This window comes from Ciona intestinalis, chromosome 1 (genome assembly GCF_000224145.3).
Source record: "Ciona intestinalis chromosome 1, KH, whole genome shotgun sequence".
Lineage (NCBI taxonomy): Eukaryota > Metazoa > Chordata > Ascidiacea > Phlebobranchia > Cionidae > Ciona > Ciona intestinalis.
The window spans coordinates 4,550,396-4,568,912 of record NC_020166.2 but is presented as its reverse complement, the minus strand read 5'-3'; the positions used below and the strand labels follow the sequence as shown (position 1 = coordinate 4,568,912).

Genomic DNA, 18,517 nt, shown 5'->3' with positions numbered 1-18,517 from the left:
CAGATGCTTTGTGTTCCGCGCACCTGATACTGTGTACATAGATATCGGACAAAATGTTTGNCCCAATTGTATGCGAATTCGGACGCGATTTCGCACCTGGGTTCGCATACGATTTCATACGCCAGATACTGTGTACAGCCACCTTAAGTTGATTACTGGAATTAGACAAAATTGACATCAATGACACAGAATTAAAAGGAATAATTGAAACCATATTTTTTCATAATTCTAGAGTAAAATGTGAAATTCATTGTTAAAATTTTATTCTTAAATAAATAATCTGTATCATTCATTATTGTTTAATACAGTAAATAACTGGAGGTCTCGAAAGTAGTGGTAAATCATCTCCTTTGTAAAAAAATATAAGAAATCTAATCCTATGCACATTTTTGTATAGTTTTGTTATAATTGCTTTACTAGTGCATTAATGACAACTCAAGGTATACATTTAAACTGAATGCAATATTGATTAAAATAACTAAAACAATAAAATTTATGTAAAAACACCAACAACATCTTGCCACCAATTTTCAGGACACAGAAACGGTGACCACACCCACGGACACACCCATCATAACCATGAAGATCTTCTTAAAAGCGAGGGAGTAAAAGACTTGGCGTGGATGATAATTATGGGGGATGGTCTTCATAATTTTAGTGATGGATTAGCCATAGGTATTTGCACAAATATTCATGTATTTACTATTCAGTTTAAAGATTTTTAAAGATTTATTTTTTTTATAAATATCCTGGAAAACACTCTGAAGCGGTTCTTATCAGCTTAAATACAGTTAATCCTTAAGTTTCTTATTAACAAAATTGATATGTTAAAAATAAAAGTGGTATTTTATAACAATGTGTATGAATGCTGACCACTCTTTACTTACTATTGTTTCTTCATTGTTATTTATTTGCTACTCAAATAAAATGAGTAAATATGCTCCACAGGTGCTGCATTCAGCAGTAGTATTGCTGCAGGGTTAGGAACTTCGCTTGCAGTATTTTGCCATGAACTTCCACATGAACTCGGAGACTTTGCAATTTTAATTAAAGCTGGGATGAGCATAAAGAAGGCCATTCTGTATAATGGGTTGTGTGCATGTATGGCATTCATTGGAGCTATATTAGGTAATGTATTAAAAAATACATCATCAATAACATCAGTGGTTCACCTGGTTATTTAAAATATTGGTAACTGCTAATGTCAACCAAAGTTGGCACTATCAATGATACACCAAGTACTTTTAGTTAAACACAATTACAAAGCTAAAATATAAAATAGACAACAATATAGTGTATTGTGCAATAATACCTTTGTATATTTTGTACATAAATTATTTCTTAAATTGTTTTTTTACAGGTTTGGTTGTGGGAGAATACACAACTTCCGTTAAATTGTGGTTGCTTGCTATAACTGCTGGTGGCTTCCTTTACATAGCACTTGTTGACATGGTACGTTAATAAATAGTATGCTTCCAAATTATTATGATCGTTTTTAATATTTTATATACCTTTAATACCAGCTTCCGACAATGAAAGAATCAACACTAGAAGGTGATTCTACAGTTCGTTTCATTTTACAAAACATTGGATTTATGTTCGGTGTTTTCTTTATGCTGCTCATTGCAATGTATGAGGAAAACTTTGCAAATATTTTTTAAGTGCCGCATGTGTGCTGTGAACTATGACAGGCTGTTTAATTCTAATTGAATTTCATGACAAATTATCACAGCTGTGTCATATGACCAATGCAGTTAAAATCTCAGTCAAATGCACAAAAAACATTATTTATGATGAAGTACTAATGACCAAAAATATTGTATGTGTAAACATGCTGGAATGTTCACTGCATTTATTTGCTTTACTGCAGTTTTGGTGTGGTAGTGTGACTCGTAAAAAACATTTTTATTTATTTCACTGATAAGTGTATGCAGTTTTAAATTGCTAACTTATATTGTATTTCTCAGAAATTTAATGTTCCCTAATACAAATGATATTGATCATCTCATTTTATGTTTCTGATTCACACTGTTATGTTACAACAAAACTTTTTCAGTAGTTTTGGTTAAAGCCTTTGTGGTTCCGTGTTCGTTTGTTAAATATAGTAAGCAATATTGTAAAAATGTCAAGTGTTTTAAAATTCTAAAACTTGTTTACCTGCCGTGGTTGTGTATTGATTTCAACTTGCAGCCGACTATGTGGCTTTTGAGCTTCACTGGAACAAGATGAGAAAACCAACAGTCTTTTGTAATAAATATTAAAACAATAGGAATGTGTGATTAAAATTAGCAACGGCAACCAATTCTAAACATGCATTAGTTTTAATTGAGGGAATTATTTCCTTTCTAAAGATCTCACTATTCATGTGTGAATTGATGAACGCGTTTGGAGGAAACGCAGGAAATTGCGTCATCGTTAGCCCGAGTTAAAATCACGCATACAGCATCTGTTGATTAGCCTCCGTGCGAAGCAAACGTACTGTTGTTTTTGGTAAAAAATATTTTCTTAAACTGAGATGTCACGGTAAACTGATGTGAGTGTTATAACATATTTACATTTGCATGAATAGCTTAGTGGAGGTTAAATTAATTAGGACAACGAAGTGGAGGGAATTAGCAACAAAACGATAGTCGTAAAAAGTCATGATAATAGTAAAAACTACTTGAGGAAATAAGTAAAATGAAAAGTACCGAATTAAATATAAAATTAAACAAATTAAGATGAGTTTGTAAGAAAGGTGTGCACAAAAATACGACCCGTAGAATTAAGGAGCTGGCTTTTTGGATTGACAAATACTATTACACATTCGCAAAAGTTACTGTAGACTGTTTCGTATTTAACCTAACCATAAGAACTATTTATGTAGAATAAATGAAGTAGAACCATGTTAACAGAATACTTGATTAATAGTAATAGATTTAACCATGCGTAACAATAGTTATCAGGGCGAAGAGCTTCAAGATTTGGTGCATGATTCAAACAGCGCATCACCCAAACCTAAAGTTCATTTTATGCGAAATCAGTCTGGAAGTGCCCCGATTTTAATAGAAACAGATTTACTTGATGATAGCAGTCAACGAAAGGGCTCAACACCAATTCACGTGATTGCACCAAAGTCTGTGCGCAAAAATTTTGAAAGCAACTGGACAGAAGAAGAAATTCTTCAAGTTCAGGTTTTAGACTGGCTTGGTATTTAACAGCTATTCTGTATTTTTGTAATACATAAATGTATTACAAGCATTGTTTATCATAAAGTTGTTTAAAAACATCAGAAATTTTAAATCCAAGAAAATATTTATGGGTCCCAAAGTGAAGGGGTCCAAATTAAAAGGCAAACCATAACTTATTATTTTTAACACATGGCATAATAATTTGCTTTAAATATTTTTTGAAGTTAAAAATGTCAAATCTTGGTTTAGTTGCCAAGTAGGATTAAAATTTATAAATAGATTTATTAAACATGGGTTTGGGTCAAAAAGTATCTATGATGATGATCTGCGTAAACCACAATTTTAAACTTTGTTCAGACTTTGCTACCAGAAGAACCACAGCCAGGAATAATTCCTTTACAATTAAGGTTGGTGCTTTGTACATTAAAATTCACTTTATACGGCTTTGTGTCATGGGTTGCCAATTAAAAACATCATTGTAATAAAAGTTCAAATATTTGGTTGGTAGGACTGCTATTTGGTTTTTAACCACAGTACACGTTTTATGTTGACATCATCGTTTTTTAACTTAACGGAAGTTATTATCATGTCCTGTCTGCTTCTGGGCATAGTCCAGTACATTTCATAAAATGTTAAACTGTATGGTTGCAGGACACCACAGACACAGAGCGGCTTACCTGTACTTAACAATTCTACAAAAGAGAATCAAGTATGTTGTATACTTGTCACTTTATTATTGGTTTATATATATTTTTTTTTTCAGGGAGGAAGTAACAGACTGGCTTCTCAATTAAATGGTGGTCGTCCTTCTGTGACATCACAGTTATCTTCAACAAGTAGTGTCATCAGTAGAAACCAAGGTGCGATGGGAGGATCTGAATCTAAAGCATCCCCACGATCTGTGCATCCCAGGAATATAATGAGTGTAGATCCACAGGTGGGTTAAGGGGTGTACTAACTTAAGTACCACGTTTTAAACAGTAAATTATTCAACAGAGTGTAAAATACACGTTTAAAATTTGAAGTTTAAAACTAAACTTTTTTAATATAGGACGTATTAGATCGTAGGAAGGTGGTGTCAGAAACGGATGTTACCGGCAACTGTCGACCATGGTCAGATCATGTATATTATAAACTATTTCTTGACCCAGAAGGACGAAATGCAAATTTAATGGTTCTCAAATGTGAGATCACTTATGTTGATGTCTTCACAGATGAAGAACACTCCTTGTATAAATGCAGATTTATTGGTAACCTATGTTTTACAGATTCTTAATGATAAACTCTTATCCAACTGATAAAAAGTAATTGTTTTTGTTTAAATGTTAGTTCGAGACAATCTACGTGTAATTGTTAATTTGTTAATATTTATATATTTTTCAAATATATTAACAGGTGGTAAAGCAGATGGAGTTTCTCAACTATTTGTTTTTGACCTCATGAAGGCAAAATGGGAAGAAAAAATTCCAAGGTCACAAGCTATTGAGTTGAATGTTGATATCGTGATGAGTTCGTCACCAATCCACCAGTGCAGTGAAACACTTCTTAACCTTGTGCAGCTGGAAAAAGTATCTATTTATATTTTATTTTATCTGGAATTTATAAACATACTTTTATTATATTGTCACTAATATGCAGAACAATAAGACTGGAACCGAATAACATTCATTACATAAAAGAAATTACAATGTAAATATTAAACTGTTTCAGACCTTTCTAAAACATCGTAATTTTGATGGACAACTAAATGTAACAATTCGATTTGCTCATAGTTATGGTTGGGATGTGAAAGATGATGTCATAAGAGAACGTGTGCATACTGGTAAAAATACTGAAATAGAATTTTAATTAATCCATGACAGCCTGATATACACATTCCGTTTCTATTTTACTGCAGGTTTGCATTTGTAAAATTTTTGAATTCATATGTTGTAGCATATTACTGTGTTTGGTCAAACATCAAAAGCAAACAGGAACAAATCTATATTTTGGATAACTTGGGTGAAACATGCATGCATGTTGCCTGTCATCAAAGTTATATTATTCACATTTTTTAATCAATCATATATATTTCTAAATCACAATAATTTTAACCATGAAAATTTGTATAATGCGCAGGTCTTCGGAATTTATTTAAAGAAGGGGTTAACCTGGAAATAATGAGTGCAGATATTATACTTGATGAACTTAGGGTGGATGACATACTTACAACTGATGATGGACTTGTTAAACATTTAATTTCAAAACGGCATGCATGGACTACCCCACCACACAAACAGATGGTATATAACACTCTCGATTTATTGCATGTACTGTTTCAGTTTTCTTCAATCATCTTAATTTCATATTCAAGTTTGAACCACAAATCATTTGATCACATGTCAATTTTTTAAACTGAAGCAAAACCTACTTTGAGCTAATATGCAGAGTGAATTTTTAAAGCATTTCACCCTACAGCTGGATCAAAAAATATAATTCTATTTTCTGGTTGTAATATAAGTTATTTTTGGTCAGAAAATCCTTAAATCAAATGGGGAGGGTTCTTCACTGAGCAATTCAAAACATTTTGACTATGACTCTGACTTTAGTTCCGCTTCTGAAGAAGATTTTGAGTATCTATCTGAAGATGATATGTACCATGTTTTCTTACTGGACAATCTTGATCAGATTTTAGCCAATCAGTACCGGAGTAAACCACCAGGTTGGGATCCAAGAATTCGCTCAAATAAACTTGATGCAGAAATTTCACTCTCAAATTATGTTTTTACTTTTATTTTCATTTTAGTTGGATATGATTAAGCATGATGCTCATAATCAAATTTGTTGTATGTTCCTGGAATTTATTCCTTTATTTTCACACGGTTTAAATATAGTCTTCCTACAGTTACACGAAGTATCACACGAGGAGGGAACAAGCAGCAATCAAAAAGGCAAACATGTTAGTGACGGAACATTTTCTTCCATGACTGATGCATATCATGTCTATCTTCACACCTCACTGTGGAATATCATTCAGGACACAAAGAGAATTCAAAATATATTTGAGGAAACGCTTGATGACTTGTAAATCATAAATATTTTTGTGATTGTAAATAGGACCCAAAACTTCCTTTTTGTATACTGTATCTTTTTGTTAATACTTCTTGAATATATGGTTGTATACAAATAAATGGTACTATAATGTAGGTTTGAATATTTTAGAGTCCATGCATTTAGTGAAATAAAAAACCTAATTGTGCATTAAAATTACCATCTTGTTGTGTTGTATTCGCTAGACTGGCAAGCTTTTATTCAAAAAAATAACAAAACACTCATCGAACTTTAAATCACAATTTAAATTGGTTTCAACACATTAGGAAAAGTGAAAGGCTCTGAATAAAAGTTACAATTATAAAATCACTACTGTTGACAGAAGGAAAACAGTGGATTGCTTGTACTGAATAAATAAGGCAGTATTTCATTTATAAATGACTCGCAAAATACAACACCAATAATAAAACAAAAATAGCACCGCACTTATACCCATAAAGTGATTGGAAAGTCTGTAAATCAAATAATAATGTTCAAAAAATTGATATGTTTAATACTTGATCTCAAGGTATAACGAATAAAGTAAAAAGAGACTTATAATGAATATCCTGATGCAAAAGTTCCTGAGCATCTGTTGCATACAAGTTTTAAGCACCTATGACATTTGACTATGTGAACACTCATGAAGTAGCAAACATGGGAGTGACCCTTTGTTTAATCGGTGAAAATCAACCAACTGGATCATATCCACAAAGCGAGTCTCGCCGTTGTCAGCAGTGTAAAAGTTCTGTCCGTTTCGCTCAATCTTTTAAATTATACAATTATTTAGAGGAAAAATTTATTAAACCATTGTCGCAGTTGTGTATATCTACTTCATCATGGAACATCCTTACATATACTTTTAATTTAATAAATATCTAGATTTAATAAAAATGACACATATTACAGGTTAAGCAAACTACTAACCATTAATATATTGTAAATCTTGTTACTTCTATAAATTCTTTAATAAAATAAAAATATACTGCAAACTTTGTGTAAAATAGAAAATAGTATTCCCTGTTTCTGTTATTACTGTATGGTTTGCCAAAACTTATGCAGATACATTTCATGTACCAGTGGTGGTTGTTCATAAATTTAAATGTGTATTAGTGAGAATTAATATGTGCATAAATTGCCACCATTTAACAAATTAAATGAGCAAGACAGCAAGTTGTTGACGATATTTGTGTAACACAGATATAATGTAGCTTATTTGTTCATGATAAATGTAAGTTACTTTATACAGGTTGGTAAAAGAAAGAGAATATTTTATATTAAGCTCCCACTGTATGGGAGTTAAGCAACACACAAACCATCACCAACATTAATACATAAATAACTGCTTATATTTAAATATGTACCTGTGTAATGGGTATGTGTCTAGATTTTTGGTTGTGGCACAAAGTAACAACGATACCACCAGGAATTGTGTGACTGTCACGTACCAGAAAAAGTCTAAAATAACAAACAAAACAAGCTGTTGAAAATAATCTTGACAGATGGATAAAATGTGAAACAAGCATAAGACCTTAAGACTAAACCTAACCCACTGGAATCGAATAACACAAATTTGCGTTCTGGATCAGGTGTTCACGAAAATGTTCAAAAGTTCACTTATAGTTGGTAGAAACTCTCACAGTTTATCTTATTTGAAAGAGAAAAAAAATTATCCATTAATAAATTAATAAAAACATTTGAACAAGGGCATCACAGCATTAACAAATTTTAGTGAACTTGGTTTGAAAAAAATAATGTATTTTTAAGGAATACGGTTCCTATTACACCCAAAAACTAAGGTTTTTCATTCTGTCAAAAGTGATTTTATTTGATCTCCATGTTTGCCCTGGGACTTTCCCATTAAAGTTAACTAAAAATGCGGTTTTGGTTCTTGTGTTTGTCCAACTTGTTTTTGCTGCTACATGTTGTTTTTATGATTATATTGTGATTTCTATTCATAAAGTGGTTTTCAGTAAGTTTTGTCAAAATTTTTTTTAGCAAAAATTAACTTTTAACACATGACATCACCTGGTATAAAGACGTCATAAATTCAAAAAATCGCTTAAGTAACTCTGCATGATTTAACTTTGCAAGATTCTTTAGATATATTTTGAGGATGTCATCAAAAAAGTCAAAATAAACTTTTATATCAATTTTTTTTCGAAGAACAAATGTCATATAGATTGTTTTTGCTAGCACAAACACCTGTGTTACTACACATCACTATGTGACAGTTGGTCAAAAACAGAAAAGTAGTTAAAATATAAGCAGAACATCACTCACCCGTCAACATTTCCATTCCTATGTAATTCCTCTGTTGCTTCTTCTCTTGTTATTTTCCCATAGAACCATGTTTGTGTTTGATGAATAGCTGCATATTTCTAACTTTAACAACTTTAACAAACTGGCTAGGTAGATAAGTAATAATAGATATTCATTTTTTTTGTATGTCTAACCATGTAATACGGTGGTTCCCAAAGTATGGGTCGCAACCCAAACATGGGTCGCACAGGGTTTAAAAATGGGTTGCGACAAGATGATTCAAATCTATTAAAACGTTTTTTTTCTTTTCAAACGTTCGGGTTAGGTTTGCGCAGTATTTTAGCCTTATATTTACCATGTTTTTTTTAGCCAGGTAGACTGTTTATTACGAAATAGTAGGCATTCATACAAGGATTAATTGCATCATAAAAGCGATTGTTTGACCTGGCAATTAATTACAACATAATAGCAATTCACACGTCGATTATTTGGCTCATAATAGGGATCGACACGTGATCATTGGGCATGTATGAGGTTTAAAACAGGCTTGAATGTTAAAGAGGCACATGCATCGTATTTTAACCTTTACGTGCGTCGTATTTTAGCATTTTTCAATAATACATTGAAAGATCCACACAAACAGTTGAAGATTTTAAAAACTCGGGCGTTCATGTCGAAAAATAGCATGTTTTCGCACATTTTCAAAGTTAAGCCTGACTTTTTCGCAAAAAAATTAGACAGCAGGTATCAGTGAGGCCTATTGAACATTTTGAACCCAAAATTTCAGGTGGCCACCAGTTAAAGGTTTACCCATGGTTCGTGAGATGTTCATAAAACTCTGATTTGGGTCGCGCTAAAAAAACTTAGGGAACCACTGACGTAATACAAACCTCGCGCAAAGAATGCAACTTGCTTGGTCGGTGCAGAACTTCCAACAATGTTTCGATCGGAGGCTAAAAAAAAAATTTAATATTGTTGGCAAGCATGTAAAAAACAAAAAAATAGGTCGATACATGTTCCCATTTATTTATTCAAGCAGTGTTATAAATCAAAAAGACATGTGCTTTAAAGCCGATTATAGCGTATCGTGGCGAACTGTCGATACTATGAGTTTCCGGCACCAGTGTTCCGTTTTAAATTAACATTAAAACTCTGTAATTTTAAAATTTGTGAATAAATTGCAAATTGCTGAAGTCATGTTGAAATTACTAAATTTGCAGTTTTTAGCATTTTGTTTATACTTTTACTTTCTTCTACCCCACGCATAGCATTATTGAACTATGTAAAACATTTCGGCGATCACCAAACACAGTTTAAAGCAATCTGGATCTTTGTACTGGCAACGAATTCCCATACTCTTAATAATCGGGAATTTAGTAGTGCTTAAAAATTGTCTGTTTTATATCCGTAATACACGGATCTAGGTCTATATCCACATGCTTACACAAGTCAAAGTAATGGTATGCATTGTTCACATAATACAGTAAATTATATTCATTATTACAGCATATTTTAATACCATAAGTAATGTTATGACATAGCTAGATGTGTTATACCACAATTCCAATGACCAAATACATGCTCAATTTATAAGAATATAAAGTTGTTGTATCGGAGCTGCACATTACGCGACCGATGAACTAAATAATTTCCACATTAAAAAGCGACATTAAAAATAGGCACTTCTTACACATGACAAGCATCTTCAAAAAACATCATATAAACTATTGCGGTATCGATGCCAGGCATAAAATAAATCTTGTCCCAATCTACTTTCAAAATACAGAGCTTTACCTCAATGAAGGTGACCTGAATAGCGCATCACAATATTGGTTGAAAGTAAATCAAAATTGTTCAATAAACATTGAACTCACCTTGTCCAGTGATGGTTCGATTGATTAATCGACGTCGCCATGATGATTGTTGTTCCAACTCCAACATTGCAACTTCTTTTGGATCATGAATTACTCTTCCCGTTTCACCACGGAAATCCATCGCAGCAAAGTCGTGCCTCTGTGATGTCACACAAGAAGCTTTTTATAAACTGAAGGTTACATGGTCAGTATTAATTAATACCAACTACTAAGGGTGTCCTAAATAAACTTTTGTTAACGAAGTATATAATCAACAGTCAACACACCAAATTCCCGTATAAACCAAACCTCAGTAAGTTTTTGATAAGAAAACAACATTAATCAGCATCACTCGCCACTTTTACTTAAAACAGTGCCGACCAATGTCAATTAATATTACAAGAATTTAAATAAATTGGAAAATTTAAAAAAACTACCGCCTGGATAATGTTTTGGTTAGCAAACTAAAATCAGTAATTCTTTTTCAGTATATTAATCTAAGAAAAGTAATTGATATTTCGTCTTACATTAATTGTTCGATCACTTGAACTTCGAACAAGATTAGATTGAGATTGTCTTCGTGCACTCAGGTAAGATTCATAAAACCGACTTCCATTCTGTTAAGGCAATCCATTTTATGATCAAAAAATGAAAATATGGCATGATTTTTACTTGATTGCCACATACATTATTAGATACATGCAGTGGTGCACTAAGGCGTCTTTTTTTAAACAAAAAATAATAAATGTTTTTTTTAAATAAAAATTTTTTGTTTGTAGTTATGATTTCTTTGATCATAATTGGTAAATGTTTTAGAAAAAGTATGACATGAATGTTACTCGGTGCCTGACTGTCAGCTAACTGTCATTATTTTTTTACCTCATTTTTTTATGGCTGCACCATCGGACAAATGTCAAATTATATATTACAAGCTCATTTTTAACATGAGGAAAAAAAGAATAAAGATCAGCGGAAATGTAACAAAAAACAACCTCATTTCACGAGCATGTAAATTGGTGCACAACAAAAAGTCGTATGTAAAAACAGTATTAGTAAAAAAATAAATTTACCATAGTAAGTCTTAGTCCGCTTATCCATGCTGACATGGTGTGGGTTGATTCAACACAAAACCATCTAATGATTGATCCATTCTTAAACTTGCGAGGCTAAAAACATTATAAAAAGAATTATTATCATTATGTGATAAAAGTGTTTATTTTCAATTTAAAAATTAATATAAAATTTATTGCTACCAACAGGAAAGGAACTTCCATGAACAAAATAAAGGTATTCCATTAATAAAGTAATACGTATACATAATAATTCATCTCTCTGTTACTAACTACCAGAGCATTGTCAGTAAAATTTAAAGAAAAACTAATTTCAATAAATGAAGATTGTTTACGTACCTTGAGACAGAAGCAATGCGGATAAGGAGCACTACTGGTTGGTTTTTTATTGTTAATGGGAAACCACACTTGAGCAGAATGTACTTCAGCAATAGATACCAAGTGCTGTGGTTCCTAAGGATCAATTAGCGATCATAAAAATTAGGAATAGACAATTCAGAATAATTAGGTATTCTACAATATCCTGGAATACCTTTTTTTTGAATAAAGATTTCCGAATCTTTTTTACTCCTTATTTAGAAGACAACATTAATTTTACAAACATAATTCAGTTTATTGACACTATAATAGAAACCTAGGTGGAACATTATAATTTTTGTGTCGGTGATAAAAAGTTGCCAGATGTTTTCCATTTGGCGTTTTCGCAATTTGTTACACATTAATATCGGCAACCCATCTTTTTTCAGCTGGAACAGACACTACCAATCCCTGCACTACAATGATGCGAAAACATCCAGTGCGAAACGTATAGCAAACTCAAAACATTTTATTTATAATGCCTACAAATACAATGATCAACTCACAATCCTTGTTTATAATTTTTTTAATATATTTTAAGTAATGGCGTATGACATTAAATTAAATATCGAATCTCGTAATTAGATTCGGAACTCACAATTTTGATATTCTGTATTGAATCCCTATTTGAGTTTTGAGATAATAAAAAAATGAAAATATGTATAAAATGCTATTGTTAATATTCTTTAAACATACCTTTTCTTAACAAATTTCCGCTAATTGATAACTATTTAGGCATTCTTTAATTGAATATTATTCCAATTAGACCAGATTATTGAAAAAGTGTTTCATTGTATTTTAAGAAAATTATTTTTTAACAATATGGTAATTAATATTAAACAAACCTTGCTTGTGGTTTTGTTACTGTAATAAAGGCCTGAATTCCGCAGAACACAATAAAGTTTCTTCCATGTTCTGTGACCAACCTCACGTACATGCAACCAACCACATAACTCAAGTGCAGTTTTAGTTAATATGTGTTGCATCTGTAATCTACGAACTGTGCTTGGACACTCTTCTGATGAATTGCCAGGAAAAGTAAGCATTCCATTTGGAAGACAAAGCTGTAAAATAAATTCGCAATTAAATGAGATACGTCTCATATTTAAAAAGAAATAAAGTCTAATATTTAAAAAGAGGTTGACCAATATATCGGTTTACCAATATTATTGGCCGGTATTTACGTTCTACTGATAATCGATATCAGCAAAAAAACGCCGACATTACAGCGATATATAAATAGTTAGTGGGAAGCGACGTGCAACCTACTTGACCTCGTAGTTTAGCCATCACGTGTGTTGTAGTTTAACCTTTACATGCGTCGTTGGTTAACCTTCACATGCTTCGTAGTTTAGCCTTCACGTGTGTGCTAGTTTAGCTTTCATGTGTGTCGTTGTTTGACCTTTACGCTCAACGTAATTTAACAGCCTGTGGGACATAGTTTAGCCTTTACGTGCGTCGTAGTTTAACCATCCAGTGCATCTTGTTTATATGTCGTAGTTTAATTTTTTACGGAGGTCTAGTTTAATGTCCGCGTGTGTCGTAGTTTAGCGTTCATGTGCGTCCTAGTTTCGTACAAAACAAAAGCAATACCTATGATGTTACCTACTAAGAAACATGCAAACCAACTCATTTTTCTCTATTAAAACCTGCAGTTTCTTGGATAGTTGAATACAGTTATTAATTTTGAATAATACTGATCATTTTATACATTTCGCTTTAGTGACAACTGGCTAATATCCGTAAAAGCAAACAATATCGGTATCGGTGAAAACAATTGATATCAGTCAGTCTTTAATATTTAATATTCTGGCCCAATTAATTATTCCAACAGCAACATGTACATTTTAATGAGGGCAGGCCAGTACACTGGATTTATCCTGGGATATTAGGGTGGTATGGCCTCCTCATAATAAATTTATCTTCCGTCCTCGCTATTATGCGAATGTCATGAAAACAGCGCATTTGGGTTGTAAGCCAATATACAATCTGATTGGAGGTCGGAGAATTGATTAAACATGTGTACATGGAGACAACGTTGCAATCTTTATCTATATTATCCACTCGCTAATCAAATGATTAATAGCTTTTTTTTTCTAAAGACTGACTAAAAAATAAACATGTTAACCACTATTATAAAGCAAATAAACCGACGTGTGAATTGCTATTAGGTCACGATTAATTGATAGGTTGAACAATTGCTATTATGATGCAATGAATTCATGTGTGAATGCCTACTATTTCATAACTAACATTTCAATGGCAAAGAAAACAATGTAAATATAAAGCAGTGCTACTTCTGGAATATGTTTATGTTGTTTATTACCGCCCAAAAAATCCGAGTTTGCGCCAATAGCCTACGTTATGTGACTTCATATTCAACGCACAGATCTGCTTCATATATCCACAAAATTCAGCATATCGGCACACCTGCTTCAACCAATGGTCGTGAAGTAACATCACCGTAAACGTAAAACATTTAATTTGCCATATCCTGGATTGCTAATAATAAACGCAAGCGGTATTATGACCTGAATATCTAATGTGTGAAGGGCCACTATGTGAATCAGATTTTTGTGCGGTGTTTAATTTTAAGAAAGTGTTCTGTATGAGTTTATACAATTTTCAACAAATATGGAACAATTCTCTTTAATGAGATCATTAGCGCTTGGAAGAGCCTGAAGTAAAGCTTGGCAAACATAGGCTTTTACTACTAAAGCACAACCCTACTAATAACTCACATCAGGGCTAAGCAATATAGTGTACTTGGATGGAGTCTTATTCAAACAAAATCTTGAAATACTATCAGATTCTTGGTTTTTCCAGATTTCATCAATAATTTCATAATCTTCAACGTATCTCTCTAAGATCAAAGATTGAATATTTAAAGTGAAAGAAAATTTATATCAAACAATCATTATTTAGCATTTTATTTTGTCCATTTGGTTGTAGTAATTAAAGTGCAAATAGCATGCAAAAGCAAAAAGATATCATCATTTACCTATCATTGAGTCACTATTCTGTTCTATAATAGACCAGGATGATAAATCAATTTTGCGCTTTAGTTTTGTAAGCAAAGTGTGGATCAACAGAGCAGCAGTGGAGGAATGAGGCAAATCAACTTCCTTCCATGATGAGATATCTGTGACCCACACGCTCCAAATCATCTGGAATAATTTGGATGGTAATTATACAACTATAAATGTACACAATGGTAAAAATGTATGAGGTTTAAAAACCTGTTTTGTGTTGATTCTTTGAGCCTTGCAAGAAATTCGATCAACCTAGAGTAATGTTATTGATTATCCTTACATGTAAAGCAAAAGATTAAATGTAATAAAGAGACATATACCGGTTCGCATTTAAGTTTTTGTTGACTACCTATCATAAAGAATGGAATCGTAACGAATGATAGCACAACCCATTAATCGAATACAACTCATTAACAACGTTTAGTTATATTATTAACCCTTCAACCGCCATTGGCGACTCAAGTCGCCAGACACCTAACGCTACTTAGATTGTTGTTGGAAGGTCATTTCTCGTTACTTGGGCGCAATTTCAGTCTTATTTGATAGAGGAAGAAATTTTGATTTTAGCAATAGTAAAATACATCAACGCATTTGAAAATGTTGTGTAATGTATTATCAAAGTTTTAAACAGTTTTAGCAAATTAAGCCATTTACCCACAGTCTTGTTCCCATGTTATGCTGTTATCTTCTTTTCGGGCCAATATAGAGTTGCCATAGGGAAATACCCGAATCCCCATATTTACAAAAAAACACACCAGGTGGTCTTTTATTTCTAAACTCAAGCTAAATGACCATACACGTTCTAAAATTCTTGATAAAACTAGAAACAATTTTTCGTTCAAAGTTTAAGGTTAGGAAATGACAAAAATATTTGAAGGGTTGTGATGAGTCGTAATCGGTTGGGTGGCAGTTAGATTTACCATATTTTAATGAATCTTCCATTGGGATAGCTCCCTTTGCACGAAAAAATAGTATATCAGGAGTAAGGACAAGCAAAGTTATGGGCCTCACATTGTTAAAAAAGGGTTTCACAAGTATGTTTTAGAAAAACACTCGGCATGCTTTAGTATATTATATAATTTTTTTTCTTAGCCCCACCAAGCGTGTTTTAGTACAATAATTTTTTTGCCTTAAATACGCATTGCAAGTCATTAAAAAAATTAAAAATATGAAGTTGTAGACAATTTCATATTCCACAGACTTCCTATAGCATGCTTTGATCAACTGCTATAGTGGTTGCAAAAACTAATTAAGTGAGACCTAGTCAAAAATTAAAACTTGTGAAAAAATAGGGCAGCACTTAAAGGGTTGACATGAGATACAGGGTATTTTTATGTGACGGGTTTCCGTCACTAGTCTTCAGTTTCAAATCAACAAAATTTAGTGGAGATTTAAGATTGTCTCTGTTTTATATCCCACAATAGTAATACCGATCTATAATTCGGAACAAACACTTTGAAATATTGATGCATATTTTTTATCTAATATTTTAGTTACAATCTCTGTTATACCACAATCAGATACAGCTGTTTTTCGGCACAATTTCTAATGTCTCTTGCCCAGATAAATGCTGGATTTTAGGAATATAAAGTTGTTGGTTGTGTCAGAATTGATTATGTTATGCAGCGAATTAATAAATCATTAATTCATGCGCCGGCCCGACAGTTTTTAAAAGTCCGAACGATGCCTGCTAATTGAAAAACATTACACTGCTTAACAAAAGTGAACAAAATTTAGTTTTTAGTATCATGTTGAACATACTAACTTTTCTATGGGAGTGTATGTTCGAGTTTGTTGTTGAATTGTTGGGGACGGAATGTGGAGGACGAACAGGGCCATGAGTTGGAGATAAGGCAAGATCAGAGTGTGAACCAAATAACTTTCTAAAAATGTGTGAGAAACTGAGAATTATTAAATGTGGAATTTAAACTTAAACATTAAACTACATCTTCATGTTATAGCCTAACCAATAAAAAGCTTTAAACTTGAATTATAGATCTTAGTCTTTTCTTTGACTTGGTAAACAAATTGAAAGTATTCTAACTCAATACATTATACTAATATTATTAATAAAATTACCTTCTAGATAATATTGCTACCGGCAGAGACTTAAGGAAATGTTTGTCAAAAAAACTTGATTTGCTTGAATGATGATTTTCATCTTCACTTGGAATGGATTCACTGCTCTCATGTAAGATTGCTGCATCTACAATATATTATATCAGAATTGTTTAAATGTACGGCCACAAATAGATCCAGAATATCAAAGAGTTTGAGCAACCATGGTACTGAACTACATAGGCTAAGTTATTCCTATTACTATTAGTGACTACAGAATAATGCATTGGCATTGAGAATGACCATGACAACGCCTAGTGGAAAAACGTCTAGAGTATTACGACAAGTTCGGGCTCTATTTTATCTGCATCAGGTAAAAAATGCGAAATAGTAAGGTGGTATTTTTTAATGCTCGCTAAATCATAGTAAAGCTGATGAATTTTTTTAGTTTGCGTGCGCGAACGATTAAACTAGTTTCATAGCTTCATAAAACAACCTTGAATATTTCGTACGGTTTGATTTTGTTTCATAAAACTGGTTTTAGTTTTGTAAAAAAACACTGAGATATAAGCATGAAAAAAATAGGCAGGAGTCAATATGACTTTATTTTGAGATAAAAACAACAAAAAAATATCGGTTTAACGTTATATATATGAAGTTTACATGACAAAGAAACTAGCACAGCATGTTAAACTCGGTAGGTTAGTTACAAGTTGCAGAATACTGCTATTGTAAATATATTTCAATTTAGAGTCCCATCTTCCCCCCCCATTGTAGTTTTGCATGTTTTCATTGCCAAACTTTAAAAGATTTGCTTTTAATTTTGTAATTTATACCTCAGGGGGTTTTTAACTATAAGATACTGATATAATAAAAAGATAATATTTTGAAAATATATTCGAAATTTGGTCATTTGCACTTGGTGATAATTTATAAGAAGTAGCTTGTGCCAAAAACATAGTAGTAATGCCCAATTTTGGGAAAATAAAAACTTTATCAATAGTTATTATCAATTTTCTGTTATTACAAGTTCATATACATTTGTAGGATACAATATTTATCCATTTATGTTCGAACAATACCCATTGTCGTCAAACAATACCCATTGTCGTTCAAACAATACCAATTGTTATGCAATAATATAATGTATGGGTAACATGTAAAAACTATAGCAGTAGGGCAAGAAAAAGAATGTTTAGACTTAATTTTCAAAGCGTACAGTATTATTTCGTGTTATTTACGTATATTCCTACTTCTAAATACACTTATTAATCAAAATTAACAATGATTTTAAACTGTCCCATCTTATCCTGTGTGTTTTCGAATTTGTAAAATTTCACCTGTTGTGCGGATCGCTAAATAACTCCTCGTGTGTTTTATTACATTTTATTTAATTGTTGTTAATTAATAAAGGAATGATAGTACTAATTCGTGGTATTTCCCAAAAACCGTCATCTTTTTTGATTTTGGAAATATTTGGCAATATGTGCTTAAGTGTCCCATCTTCCCCCATTGTACTATATGTTTATTTATTAATAAACCATATTAACTGGTTTATTAAAAAAGATTAAAATAAACGAACCTGACGAATTGCTTGAAGGATACTTCGCCATTCTTCAGTATTTTTGCATATTCAATCACACCTC

General features: G+C 32.2%; 3 protein-coding genes across 6 annotated transcripts in view; 2 read left to right on the top strand and 1 right to left on the bottom strand.

Moving 5' to 3' along the window:
- LOC100186515 (zinc transporter ZIP10) overlaps nucleotides 1–2,123 on the top strand; it is an 8,393-nt gene extending 6,270 nt beyond the window's left edge. The window contains exons 13-16 of the mRNA XM_009863937.3: nucleotides 535–675; nucleotides 949–1,128; nucleotides 1,361–1,452; nucleotides 1,524–2,123. Coding sequence (XP_009862239.1) covers nucleotides 535–675; nucleotides 949–1,128; nucleotides 1,361–1,452; nucleotides 1,524–1,661 — 551 coding nt within the window. The 3' untranslated portion in view covers nucleotides 1,662–2,123. The remainder of the gene's footprint in view (nucleotides 1–534; nucleotides 676–948; nucleotides 1,129–1,360; nucleotides 1,453–1,523) is intronic.
- Nucleotides 2,124–2,474: 351 nt separating this feature from the next.
- LOC100184135 lies at nucleotides 2,475–6,416 on the top strand. 3 transcript variants are annotated; one of them, XM_002131810.5, is made up of 10 exons: nucleotides 2,475–3,173; nucleotides 3,528–3,577; nucleotides 3,822–3,879; nucleotides 3,934–4,107; nucleotides 4,222–4,420; nucleotides 4,566–4,738; nucleotides 4,881–4,992; nucleotides 5,289–5,452; nucleotides 5,685–5,871; nucleotides 6,055–6,416. In XM_002131810.5, exons 1-10 carry the CDS (start codon nucleotides 2,925–2,927, stop codon nucleotides 6,111–6,113), a joined length of 1,425 nt encoding a protein of 474 aa, XP_002131846.2. In that variant the 5' UTR covers nucleotides 2,475–2,924; the 3' UTR covers nucleotides 6,114–6,416. The 3 variants fall into 3 exon arrangements, with proteins under 3 accessions (XP_002131846.2, XP_026696546.1, XP_026696556.1); XM_026840745.1 differs by having other exon boundaries at nucleotides 3,822–4,107; XM_026840755.1 differs by lacking the exon at nucleotides 5,685–5,871 and having other exon boundaries at nucleotides 3,822–4,107; nucleotides 6,055–6,355.
- A 54-nt stretch (nucleotides 6,417–6,470) lies between these two features.
- Nucleotides 6,471–17,041, bottom strand: LOC100179445 (growth factor receptor-bound protein 10-like). 2 transcript variants are annotated; one of them, XM_026840762.1, is made up of 14 exons: nucleotides 16,893–17,041; nucleotides 16,579–16,696; nucleotides 15,021–15,065; nucleotides 14,783–14,948; nucleotides 14,523–14,644; nucleotides 12,627–12,845; nucleotides 11,764–11,877; nucleotides 11,425–11,520; nucleotides 10,882–10,971; nucleotides 10,376–10,514; nucleotides 9,392–9,454; nucleotides 8,523–8,610; nucleotides 7,604–7,697; nucleotides 6,471–7,005 (listed from the first exon to the last, which is right to left on the bottom strand). In XM_026840762.1, the coding sequence occupies exons 4-14, from the start codon at nucleotides 14,946–14,948 to the stop codon at nucleotides 6,856–6,858; spliced, it is 1,341 nt and encodes a 446-aa protein (XP_026696563.1). In that variant the 5' UTR covers nucleotides 15,021–15,065; nucleotides 16,579–16,696; nucleotides 16,893–17,041; the 3' UTR covers nucleotides 6,471–6,855. The 2 variants fall into 2 exon arrangements, with proteins under 2 accessions (XP_026696563.1, XP_026696573.1); XM_026840772.1 differs by lacking the exon at nucleotides 15,021–15,065.
- Nucleotides 17,042–18,517: the final 1,476 nt, after the last annotated feature.